General features: G+C 43.1%; 1 protein-coding gene across 3 annotated transcripts in view; it reads right to left on the reverse strand.

Moving 5' to 3' along the window:
* Nucleotides 1-1,086: 1,086 nt before the first annotated feature.
* dlg5a (discs, large homolog 5a (Drosophila)) overlaps nt 1,087-12,156 on the reverse strand; it is a 31,818-nt gene continuing 20,748 nt past the window's right edge. Inside the window, exons 20-34 of one of the 3 annotated variants that reach the window (XM_031873342.1) lie at nt 12,035-12,124; nt 11,273-11,441; nt 10,600-10,677; nt 9,428-9,590; nt 8,645-8,778; nt 8,152-8,316; nt 7,835-8,018; nt 6,868-7,016; nt 6,031-6,201; nt 5,326-5,516; nt 5,096-5,239; nt 4,186-4,313; nt 3,835-3,944; nt 3,261-3,370; nt 1,087-3,159 (exon numbers count right to left, since the gene is read on the reverse strand). In XM_031873342.1, the coding sequence (XP_031729202.1) occupies nt 3,056-3,159; nt 3,261-3,370; nt 3,835-3,944; nt 4,186-4,313; nt 5,096-5,239; nt 5,326-5,516; nt 6,031-6,201; nt 6,868-7,016; nt 7,835-8,018; nt 8,152-8,316; nt 8,645-8,778; nt 9,428-9,590; nt 10,600-10,677; nt 11,273-11,441; nt 12,035-12,124 (2,090 nt within the window). In that variant the 3' untranslated portion in view covers nt 1,087-3,055. The remainder of the gene's footprint in view (nt 3,160-3,260; nt 3,371-3,834; nt 3,945-4,185; nt 4,314-5,095; nt 5,240-5,325; nt 5,517-6,030; nt 6,202-6,867; nt 7,017-7,834; nt 8,019-8,151; nt 8,317-8,644; nt 8,779-9,427; nt 9,591-10,599; nt 10,678-11,272; nt 11,442-12,034; nt 12,125-12,156) is intronic. The other 2 variants (XM_031873353.1, XM_031873362.1) reach the window with 2 other exon arrangements.

A 12,156-nucleotide genomic window follows, 5' to 3' on the forward strand; every position in this document is an offset into this window, starting at 1 on the left:
AAAAAAAAAAAAAAAAAAAAAAAAAAAAAAAAGTGAAAAAAGCGAAGTAACATGCCATCAAGTGGTGTCAAATAAGGCTAAAACTGCTCTGCTGAATTACACATATTGCTTTAGATAACATATCATTCATCACCAGTGATATTTTGTACAATCACTGCAGAGCATGCGTGAGGAGATGGGTGCTCACACATCTGTGTTCTCTACTCTTACCCCGTTTAAGAGATTATGATCACAATAAGACAACCTGATCAAATAAAGTCACTTAAGTGATTCAGATATTAGATTGAAAGATCTCTTAGGATCAAGATAATCACCAAAATCCTTTTGGGGCACATTGGTCTCAATGTTTTAGTGTGAAGAAGACAGCACTCACTGACCTGTTGCCGTCAAACTGCAAAGCTTGATGTATGATTGTAGTGCTGCTGGGGGGAAAAAAAGAAATGGAGCCACAGTGCTTAAAAAGTGTATATAAAGTGTATATATATATAAAGATGTGGCATCGCCCTCGCTCTCTGATATGCTGGCAGATATTGTCACACCTCATCTCAATTCAGAAAGTGAAGGCTATTTCATCTGCCCGCTTTTTCATTTACTGCTGCTTTCAGCAAAATGGATTCCCTTTCATCCTTTTAGGCCACATCTCTGAAGGACACTGTCACATTTCAGCAAGACATTTACAGAGTTTGCTCTCAGCACTGCTTTCTTGTACGTCTTGAAAACCAAACCTAAATAAAAAGATGGAGACAGAGCAGCTAGTTGAGAGTTATCGCACTTTTTAAACCTGTATTGGTGAACCTATAAGCTATACAACCGTATATTGGTAACACTTTATAACACCGCCTGTCCATATAGTCTCCTGATTTATCATGTAGTTCCTCTTAACTTAAGTGAAATATCAATAGCCTACAAATAAGATACTTACCAGCTCCTTACTGGTATTAAAATGTAGGTACAGCAGGACAAGTAACAATTGGGAAATTTAGAGGAAAGAATAAGTTATTTTACAATGTCAGAAAAACACAGTATAGCTTACAGTAAGTCTGTACTGTAAAATGTCACTCAACAGGGTGTGGGAGGAATAAATAGACTTAGTTCGTATTGTGATAGAGAAAATGAGTTTTATTCTCATGTTAATGTCTCAACATACAAATCACATTCTTTTTAATAAAAGAAAAGTTCATCAGTACCTGGCATCTACTGTAGACTCTTTCTAAAAATACAACAATTTCACGTTGCATCCCGCTCTCGCTCTACCATATGCCATCTACTCAGAAAAATAGTAACATTACAGTTGGCTTCTGCTTACTCTTTCAGCCCAATAGTCAAACTTGTGGACCAATTTTCCTTTGAAAAACTGTGCAAGAATAGATCCCTTTTTAATAATTCAAATAAGAAGTGATCCTTTTTTTTCCAATTAAGAATAAAAGGCCATCAATGAAATGTAAGGAACTGATGTGACAGATAAAAACGTGAATTAGTTACAGAAGAAATTATAGTACCTATTCGTAGTCTACTGGAAACCTAGGAACAGTTATGTTTAAGGTTAACAGATAAACAAGTGCAAAACAGAAATATAAGGATAAAGTTGCCTTAGTGGATTTTGGCACAATAAGATACAGGATATGGTTTTGAGGAAGGGCAGAATATTTGTTGCCTCCTGAATAAAAAAATACAATTAAATAACAATGAAAAGTCACTAACATTTAAACAGATCAGAGGAAAATCCTTTAAGATATTACCCCTGCACATTTTGCTTCATAGTGTCTCTTTTAATGAGTACGTTGACAAGTGACTGATAACCAACCACAAAAAACAAAAATAAATTCTTTAAAAAACATGCTAATACCTGCTAAGACATGACTTGACCGCCAGACGTTCCTAGGCGTATGAACTAGTAAAAATACATGTAATATATATTTATATATATTTGTTTCTTTTTTTCCAGATGTATCTGCATACTGTATATGTTATACTCTATATTGTTGTTAAATATATGTTAAAGAGATAGAATGATAGTTACACAGTGGTCTGTCTAGCCCTGGAGTGCATTCTGAGGAGTTAACCCGTTGGCTGCCGCTTTGGGCCGACCCTCAAAACCTCACCATTGTCACGCGCTCTATGCTGTACTGGTCTAAAATCAGCCCCTATAGTCATCTCGTCTGCCACGGGGGAAATGATGCATTGAATGTGGAAGAGAAACTTTCAAAAGTCCTCTTAATGTTCTGGCTATACGTGACCAGGGGATGGTTTCAGATCAGTGTTTTTCTCCAAAGGCACTTCCGAAAGGCCCATTAAACTGTCCGCACACCCAGCTGCTATAGAAACACAATGCATAGAGCAAACATCGGTGTGTTTTTGGAGTTTTCATGGCAGTCACCGCTGGCAGTCCGGTTCAGTGAGACCACGGCTACATACTTCAGGGGGTTTGATGCTTTTTGCACTTTTGTGATGAAACACCACGAGGAATGTGATGTCTGATCCTGGCATTCCATTTCTATAGCGTCGTATTCATTCGCGCAAACAACCATGATTCAACTTAAATTGTCATTACAATTCTCTCCCTCACACACACACACACACACACACACACACACACACACACACACTTTGTTGTCAGTCGTCATCAACACGGGTGCATAATTGTAGGGAAACCATAAATGTCATTTGGTACATGGGAGGGTCAGGGGCCGGCTGAACTTCATTAGTGTCGAGGTTTGTGTACACAGGGGGGAGGGACACGCATTCAAGCAAATATTGAACACCAATAGTCAGACTCGTCTTTTGACTGTAAACGGACGCCTATAATGCAGCATTACAAATACACCACCAGAAACCCTTAGGGAAGACTGACTGAACTTTTAACGTCGAGATCCAGTGCTACTAACCCGCTCCGGAAGCACACTATAAATCAAGACAAAGACAAAATAAAAAAATATCAATAATTTACATAACTAGCTCACTGTAGTGTACCTATTGGTATAGTGTGAAAGGGTTAATTAATGTTTGGGGAATGGAGATGAAAGCCGCAGCTTGCTGTAGTGGCAGCTGGTTTCCTCTAGGGGCAGCTGAGTGGAGTCCACAGGACTTTACTTTGTTCTTGATCAACTATAGTGATGATCTGAGTGCAAATGTAAGGGAGGGTGCCGCCCTGGACAATACCTGAAAGCAAAGGGAACATTTATTACAGCGCAAATAAAGTCTGACTCACATAATAGGCATATTTTTTGTGGTTCATGTCGGTTTTCTGATTGTATACGAACCTGTGAAGAACTTGCTGTACTCTTGCTCTATCTTCTGCGCACTTTCAAATTGCTCCTTGGAATGTTTTTGAGATACTTTGTCCCGCAGATAAACCGGATCTTTCTGCTCCCTGTGAGAAAGAAAAAAAAAAAAAATCGGAATAGTCAGAGCATTTAAGGTATGAATCCAAAACCAACAAACTCCTATGTTCCTCTAATTTAAATTGTGTCTAATTAAGCTTTCAATCATACAATGTCTGATGAATCCTGGCAAGACATACATAAAATACAACAAATATGATGTGAAGAAGGGATACAACCCTTGCACTGAGAGACTTTATTTTGAAATGAAAGAACAGCTGTTTGGGATTATGGTTGAGTTTGTGGTGGGATGCAGTGCTTTGACAGACGCGCCAAAGGGGTCATGGTGGGATGGAGAGTGCGAAGGCTTATCCTGCTCCATCCACTCATCCATCATATATACATATACATACACACACACACACACATATATATATACACACACACACACACATACACACAGGGTGGGGTTGTCACCTGGACAGTGCATGTGGTTCAAAGAAATGCTACTTACTTGATCTGCTTTGCATTTTTGTAGCGGACGAAGACAACAATTGGATAAATGTGAACGCTGTGGAGCCTTTCGATGGCGTGCGGGGCAATGTCGAGCAAGCAGTGACAGCCCTGCATCAGAAAGAAGAAAGAACACACGACCAACAACTTCAGCTCTCCGTTTCAAAAGGCTCGACAACAATTGACACTTGCCGTTATGAGCAGGAATTCTTTTCTCCTTTCGTTAAATCGCCATCTAAGATGAAAGCGCTGCGATAGCGATATCTTATCTTGAGCAGAGATTAAAGACAAATTAAATCTACTTCATCTTTCCTGAGAAAATTTCAAGAGAAAGAAAAGCACTGGCTAATACCTTATCGGTTATTTCCTTTATAGAAGCAACAGTGGTCACATCAAAATGGCCACTCCTGCGCTTGTAGTCAATGAAGAGGCAGTCTTTGACGCCCCGCTCGATGGCTTGCTGGGATGCCTTCATCACCTCTGAAGACATGACAAAGAGTTCATGAGAAATCACATGATGCAAATAACATTTTTACCAACTACTGTACAAACCCTCCCATTTCTTCAACCCTTAAGGTTTATTCAAGATGCAGAAATATCGTACAGTTTTTAAGAATGTAGATGCACTACTAGGCTTTTTTCGATTGGTGATCGGATATGTATTGACAATTAAAGGGATGATCGATGATTGGTTGTTCCTACACTGATATTGATGTGATTTTAACTACCTGCTTTTATGATTATTGAAGCTTGAGTACAGTCGCAAAAAGCTAATGTTAGATAATGCTGACTAGTCGGCCTGATGATGTTTAATGTCCCCAACAAACTCTGTAATCTCATTGAGCCACAACCTTTTTTAAGACAAATAAAATACGTTAGTAAATACCCCACTCTCGAATTTGAGTCGATTCTTTTACGTCGTAGAACAACAGTTAAAATCTCTTAAGCTTGTGTTAACCACGGACCTTATTCTAGGCATCTAACCCAAAAAAAAATACCTGGTTTCAAAAGGAAGTGTAGCCGAGCCGAACCATGCAGTGGAAATGAGGCAAACTAAGCTTCCCATGTTGGCATTTCACAAGCATGCTGTGACATAACTCCCCCCCTCCTACTCCCGCTGCCCCTGGCGACCCATCGGCGATCTCAAGTGACCACGATCCGACGATATAAAAATAGAAATGATGACCAACCCTAAGCAATATATATATATATATTCCCCCTGATTTGTAGGACTGACAAACATCTGGATCAGGTGATCTCACCCAGTACACATCTGCAGAACTTCCCAGGAGACTCTTTGACCAACATCTCCTTGACGGCGTCAGTGAGCGGCCCAATGACGAGTACCGGTCGGGGAGAGGTGCACTCCACCTTCTGGACCCGCTGGTATGCCAGGCTCACACAGTCTGACACAAAGAACACGCAGATCAATCAAATATCCATTTTGGCGAGTATTTACACGATGCTATTTTGATTAAATATTTCCTCTCACCATCAAGGAAGGGGATGGAGTCTGTGCTGATGGCGTCCAGAGCCACCATTTCTTTGCTGTCTTTGGAGCTGCTGCGTTTGTGTTTCTGTTTCCTCCTGAAGAAGGATCTGCGGGCCGCTGCAGAGAGAGTCTTACCGGAGTCTTCCTTCATTTCTGTCACACTGTGTCTGCGGTAAAACTCTTGGTCCATCCTACACACACACACACACACACACAGATTTAATTGAAGTGGATCCACAGCTGTGTATGTATAAAAGTAGGACTGTGGATTCTTTTAAAAAACACAATATTTTCACTTGTGCGGATTGTCTTAGTTTGCTGTACTAAGGTTGGAGCAAAAGTTTAGTTTAGGCATGTAGTTCTGAGAGTAAGGGTTGGTTGAACAGAATAATAAATCTTTATTGATTTTAGCATTTGTTTAGAATTTATTGTTATTGATTACTGGTCCTTCAGGCACAGTGAGAACAACCACATTAAAAAAGGAAATGTTTTGTAACATCAATGCATGTTTCCAGAGACACTCAGAGGACAACATGACCTTGCAGTAAGTACAGAAAGGAAGTCTAAAACATATGGAGGAGAAGTGACGTTCTATACGATTCCTATATTGCAGCAGTATGGCACAGCTTGTTGCGACAGCCGTTATAAACTGTCCTCGAGCTCAAAAATGGACGTGTGTAAGCGTGCATTGCATTCTCCACCCACATGTACTTGCTGGGGATCTGCCCCCTCTGGATCTGCTGTGCGTTCTCATCTAGCTGCCAGGCAATCCACGTCCCGAAGCTGCCCTTTGGTAAAGACTCATCCACGTACAGGATGTCATCCTTCTTAAAACTGAGGTCCCCCTCGGCCTCCCCCACGCGGTCGTAAAGTGCTCTGGTGAGAGGGAGAGACAAATGGGGAGTTATGACGAGTAGGGCAGAAAGAGGGAGCGGAAGTTGATGAAGTGAGAGACCAGGTGTGGTACCAGACAAGAAAGCTGTGAAGGGTGAGAAAAGATTAGAGAACGTTCATTTACTGACAATATAGGCCTTGCTCGCCTCTTGTTGGAGCCTCAAAAGTCATTAACGAGCAGCCCGTGACAGCCAGGCAGGCCGAGTGTATTTACTGCGGATGACATCACAAGCCCACTTGCCTATATGACAAGTGACTGCGGCAGCTGAGGCAACATGCCCCGACAGACACCCAACAACAAAACGTGACTATTTTAGAGCTTCACTTTCCAGTGTTTTCTAATGGCCGAGAAAACACAGAGCACTAAAACGGATGAGGTGTTGGGTCTGCTGCGTAGGGAGTACAGAGATTGGATAACCTCAATTTGTGGTCTGATTCGCAGCATTGCAGTCACTCGGTGGATCTGGGATAATTGGTTAGATGAGAAAGATTCCAACTTGTCCAAGGGGCGCTCCAGTGGCGGTTCTATATATAGTACCATGGACAGAGATGAGGCTGCTGGGGGGAAATTAGTGTGGTCTTTATACAGAGCGGTTACAAATAAACGCCCGACAATGATCTGTGTGCATGTGTCATATATGTATGCACCTAATATAAAAGCCATCTCCTGGAACGTCCTTGAGCGTGCTGAAGTCATCTGGCCGATGCTGAACCTTAAATGTGACCGTCTCCGCAGGCTTCAGCATCTCGACGTACACCTCCTCTGCAGTCTTATTCTTCATATTCACCGAGTTGTACTGAAAGACAAGAGGTGAAGAGAATGGGGGGGGGGTGGGGGAAGGGAAGTGAACTTCACATCATGAAAAATAAGACAAACTCAGGCTGAGGAGCAGAGAAATTTGGGGATTGTCTCCACTCATCTGTATATTAATTGGCAATGCCTGTGAAGGGTCCACTAGTAAACAGCTACATTTTCCTCCAAGCTTTCAGCCGTACTGAAGTGTCGCAGTATTGATTTGGGGAAGAAAACAAAAAAAGATGGATGAAGGACAGGCTGATGCCGTGCAGCCTAATGACAAAGCCGCATTGCAATTTCGGATAGCAAAGCCCTTTGTGGCTGAGAGCTAAGTGGGAGCATGCCACGAATTGTCTGTTATGAGTTTGCGGTGTTTGGGATGGATCACCAACGAGGAGTGAGAGAGAACGCAGAGGAGGAGAAGATCAATGAGGAACAAAGACGGGCAGGAAAATAGAAATGCCAGCGGCGTCTGGCAGCGCTCGAGTCCACAGTAACAAAAGCACACAAAGCTTTGCAACGCCTTATTAGAGGAGTTCAGCTTTGAGATCACTTCAAATACCCGATATTACACCTTCAACTCTACTGAAAATCCACAGCAATTCCATTTGTGAAATCGTATAAAACTCCCACTGAAAAAGATCCGTCTCTCCAGTTACACATCTGACAGAATAAAAGTACTCAAGTTATTGTAAATATGACAAAAACATATTGGCCACTTGCTAAGGTGTTAGTGAACGATGTGCATTATGAAATTCCTAGGCAACAGGTGTCTATGCGTGCGTGTTTGAGTAAAAGCAGAGGTGCATGAGTCCACACCTCCTGAATGAGGTCCCCAGGAAGCAGACCATCAGGGCCTCTGGCAGGACTGTCCTCATCCAGGCTCTCTATGTAGACGCCCCGCAGGTTCCCTCCGCAGAGTGCGACTCCCACCTCCACACCAGGCCTGCGCACCGTCACAAGCCGTGGCTCACCCACCATCCTGCTGCCCCCAGACGGCATTCTAGAGGACAAGTCATTTAGACAGTTACTAGAGTGTAATGGTGTGGGCATGGAGCAAGTATTTCTTTGACATCCAAACACACAGTTATGGTGGGGTTGTTTTATCTTCTATCATTGTTTGTGTAGAGGTTTACCTGATGAAATTGTGGGGACTGGTAGTGGGTGTGGTCTGCTTGGAGGAAGGAGTGAGCGTGCCCTCGTCCTGTTCGCTGAGCGTATCGATGGTGGAGTGATTGTCGGGGGTGGCGGCTCCGCTCCCCTGGGGAGTCGACTGAGTACTGACCGGCTCCAGACGGGAGCTGCACCGAAAGTCAAAAACAGGAAAGGTTTGACTCCATCAATAAAATGCACCTGGGTGAACATCTGCCGTTTCAGAGATTCCTTTTGTGTCCATTCAGCTAAAAAAAAAAAAAAAAAAGGTGTGAATGCAATTAAAATGTATCATCTCGAAAAAAGATAAACTACAAATGCATTTAGAGAACTCCTGGCCATATAACACAGTATACATATCTCTTGCAGAGGTCTTGCTTCAACTGAAGCGGCTTCAGGAAGTAGCCGAGCAGCACACTTAGGGCTAAACCCCACACTGAACATCTACAGACCGTTCTACAGGAAACATCGTGTTACCTCGAGCGAGAGTGGTTGCCCAGCTGGTACATGTGCGGGTTGTACTGGGCCATAATGGTGATGGTGTCACACTGCTGGCCGATGATGAGACGAGCTTGCTGCTCCGTGGCGTTCCGCAAGTTGATGCCGTTAAACTAATAAAGGAAGAACAGTGTGATTAGTGAGAGCTGGAGGAGAGATGGAGTTACTAAAAGAACAGAGATATGAACACAGTATGTGCTCAGTCCATTAAGGGTTTTATGTCATTAGTAGGACTTGGTGGAGAAAATACCTACAAGAGAATTGACAGGGGATTAGTTTTACATCCATTTTTTCAAGTTTTAAAAAGAGTGCATACTCTAAAAGAGATCAGGCAGCCATTATTTGCATTGCAACATATGACTCCTACTTGCAATTTAGAAACAATTATGCTTAGTAGTGGTTATTTAATATGTTTTTGTTTGTTTAATTATAGTATAGTGTGTAGCATCCACAAGAGCAGTATGTCCTCTTGATGTGACATTGCCACAGAATTTCAGCTTGTGCAGCCATTTTTTTCATGTAGGGAAACACCCTTTTTGCATTTCAGCAAGTATTAAAATACTGGGAACCGTGACCGTGGGAAAAGCTATGGTCTGTGTATTCCACTGTGTTAAATGACTGAGCCTTTGAAGCAACACACATATTAGCAGTATTATACTGCTGCTGTATCATTAGGCTGCTTGACAGGCATCCAGCAATGCATTTTTAATTATGCTGCTCGAGGCTGTAACCTTTTATTCGCATACAGTAGGTTGTTCATACCTCCAGTAATTGGTCTCCATACTCCAATCCTGCCTGGTGGGCGATGCTACCTCCAGTAACTTTAGAGACAAAGATCCCTCCGTTCTCCCCACTGACGATGGAGATGCCCAGAGGCTCCGCGCCTTTGTGCACAATGACGTTACGTGGTTCCTCCAAGTATGGCCTGGTGGGGAAGAGTAAAGTGTATAAATGAACAGCATCCCAGAAAAGGAGCAGAACGGAGCAAGCTGAGAGGGTGAGGTGACGTCACAGACCAATTTATTTACAGCTCTGGAGAGAGAGAGAGAGAGTGGCTACCGAGGCTTTTGCTCAACATAGAATCATACCTGGTCCAAATTATAAACGCATCAAAAGACTGATTTGTGTTTAAAGAACGTTTGATTCTGAGCTTACATCACCCTCCAGGCCTCTAAATTGATCTCTCCCAGAGCACCACTTGACGTCTGGCTTACAGAAGAACCTGGACAGGTTTAGAGTACAGAGACAACGTGTGCAACATCATAATAGCACAAGCAACTGAAATCCCTTGACATGAAGGGGATTTGCATGAACTTGTGCGTCTTCATAACAAGTTGGCTTTGGACATGGCATACAATTCCATGAAGGCAGATAAGAGGAATGGATTAGCAGCCAGAGACAGGGGTAAACATAGTGGTGGTGTACAAACAAGACCATGTCCCGGAAGCTCCAGGCTGAATAATAATACCGTTGCATAACATACATACTGCGGACTCAAAAGGTGACTTGGCTGAAGGCAAAAATACAAACATGCATGTTGACCATGTCGTCATCATGGTCGGTATGGACACTGCATGCAATATCTGAGATTGAAGTGGGTTTTTTTCCGACATGGAGGAAGACAAGTGCAGACATATTCACATAACACTGAAGCTTTGAAGTTCACCAAGTGAAGCTAATCAGGTCTATTTTGGTGGTTTCCTAAGGCACTAATATTGTAGCATGCAGAAACTAGCAATTCTTTAATTAAACCGCGCTCTGGTGGAGTGAAAAAAAGACACATATCTTCTTTTGCATTCTGCACAGTGAGACTATTCTGCTCCTCTGTATTATCTACCCAGCTGCACTGAAGCATGGGAACGGCATGAAGTTGGGAGAAGGATGGGGGGGGGGGGGGCATTCCCTTGTTTGTAGCACTGTGAGGGAGAACGAACCTGAGGCTCCTGAGAGAGGAGAACCTCGGCCTTGCAGCCAGAGGAATCCTGAGAAAAGATCGGTTACGGTAAAGAGATCTGGAAGCGGAAGGTTGCAGAGAGGCGGGAGGAAGATAAAGAGCAGAATGGAGGACAGATATCACACAGAGACAGTAACAGTGTACAGGGACAGCGGCGTCGGAGATACAAAACGGGACAGAAATGTTGGAGGAAGACAAAAAAAATCAAATCCCCGCTTCCTTCGTAGAAACAGCAAGGAGGTCTCATCCACGGAAGTTATTAAGAGTTTTAACATGATTTCAATCTGAATTTCAACAGAGGGATTGCACAGCTCTGACCAGGATAGACCTGTTGCCTGGCAACGCCTTTTCAAATAGCCTAAGAGGATCCCCAAGGGCAGACGTAGGTCATACGATACCGGCTTCTGGAGTGATCCTTATAATCATACACGCCATCATTCACCCAACATCTACAACATTTGTAGAGCCATTTGCTCCGTATCCCACAGTCCAACAACGCACTGATCAACGTGACGCCAATGACAAACATCAGATTAATATTCTGAAGTCTTCCGTGATGGGCAACTTCCAATTAGCAGTTAGCAGCTTCACACTAGAGCAGACATGTCATCCAACTAGGCTTGTTTTTTTTCCCCCACTCGTTTTCATCCTACCTGTCTTTCCTGCGCTCCCCTATTGGCAAGGGGCTGACTGAGATCCGAGGTAAAGTGGAAATGGAGCCTTGTGATTGGCTGCTGGCAAACGAGGAAGTCTCCAGATTGAGAGGCGATTGAGGAGGCGTGATGAGACTGGGGCTGCTACACTCAGAGTGCGAGAGGGAGCCTATAGATTGAGGAGAGGAGGAGCAGAAAGAGACAGAATAAGGGTGTGCGTGGTCGGATGATATTTACATCTCACGTCTAGAATACACACTGAAATCGCATAACAATCCAAACCATTTGTGATATATAGAGCTGTTGTAAAAGGACGGTTAACACTTCATCTCACTTGTCACACATTCAAAAATCTCTTGACACTTTGACAAGGATATTGCAAACAGCTCTTGAATTGCCTGGAGACTATTTACACCTAAACCTTATCCGACCACTCAGGATGAAAATTACCGAGAGGAGATAAACGTGTCCTAATCTGGTGGTAACCACAGGCTAAAGAAACTGAAGGGTTCAGACATGTTGACAAACTGCTTACACTGATGACCAGAACTAGCAAATTCAGGTGTTTCAATGCGATCTCCACATGAGGATGACATTTAAGTTGTTTGTTCCGTCGGTGCTGTAAAACCTCAATTTAAGACTTTATAGGACACTGATCCTAGACGTCTAGCTGCTGCTGTGCAGTTTGATCTAAGGGGATTTAAAGACTTTTAATACTCATGTGGTGAGTGTGAAGTGTGTTTTCCATAGTGAGTGCAGTACCTCTGTCTGACCCCAGCATGGAGCGGGGGTAGCGGGGAGTGGAAGGGAGTTTGATCCTCTCTGTGCGGTACTGGACATTATTGGAAGAACCTGACAGAGGGATGAGATGATACAGGAATGAA

This window comes from Anarrhichthys ocellatus, unplaced genomic scaffold (genome assembly GCF_004355925.1).
Source record: "Anarrhichthys ocellatus isolate YVR2014 unplaced genomic scaffold, GSC_Weel_1.0 scaffold3, whole genome shotgun sequence".
NCBI lineage: Eukaryota > Metazoa > Chordata > Actinopteri > Perciformes > Anarhichadidae > Anarrhichthys > Anarrhichthys ocellatus.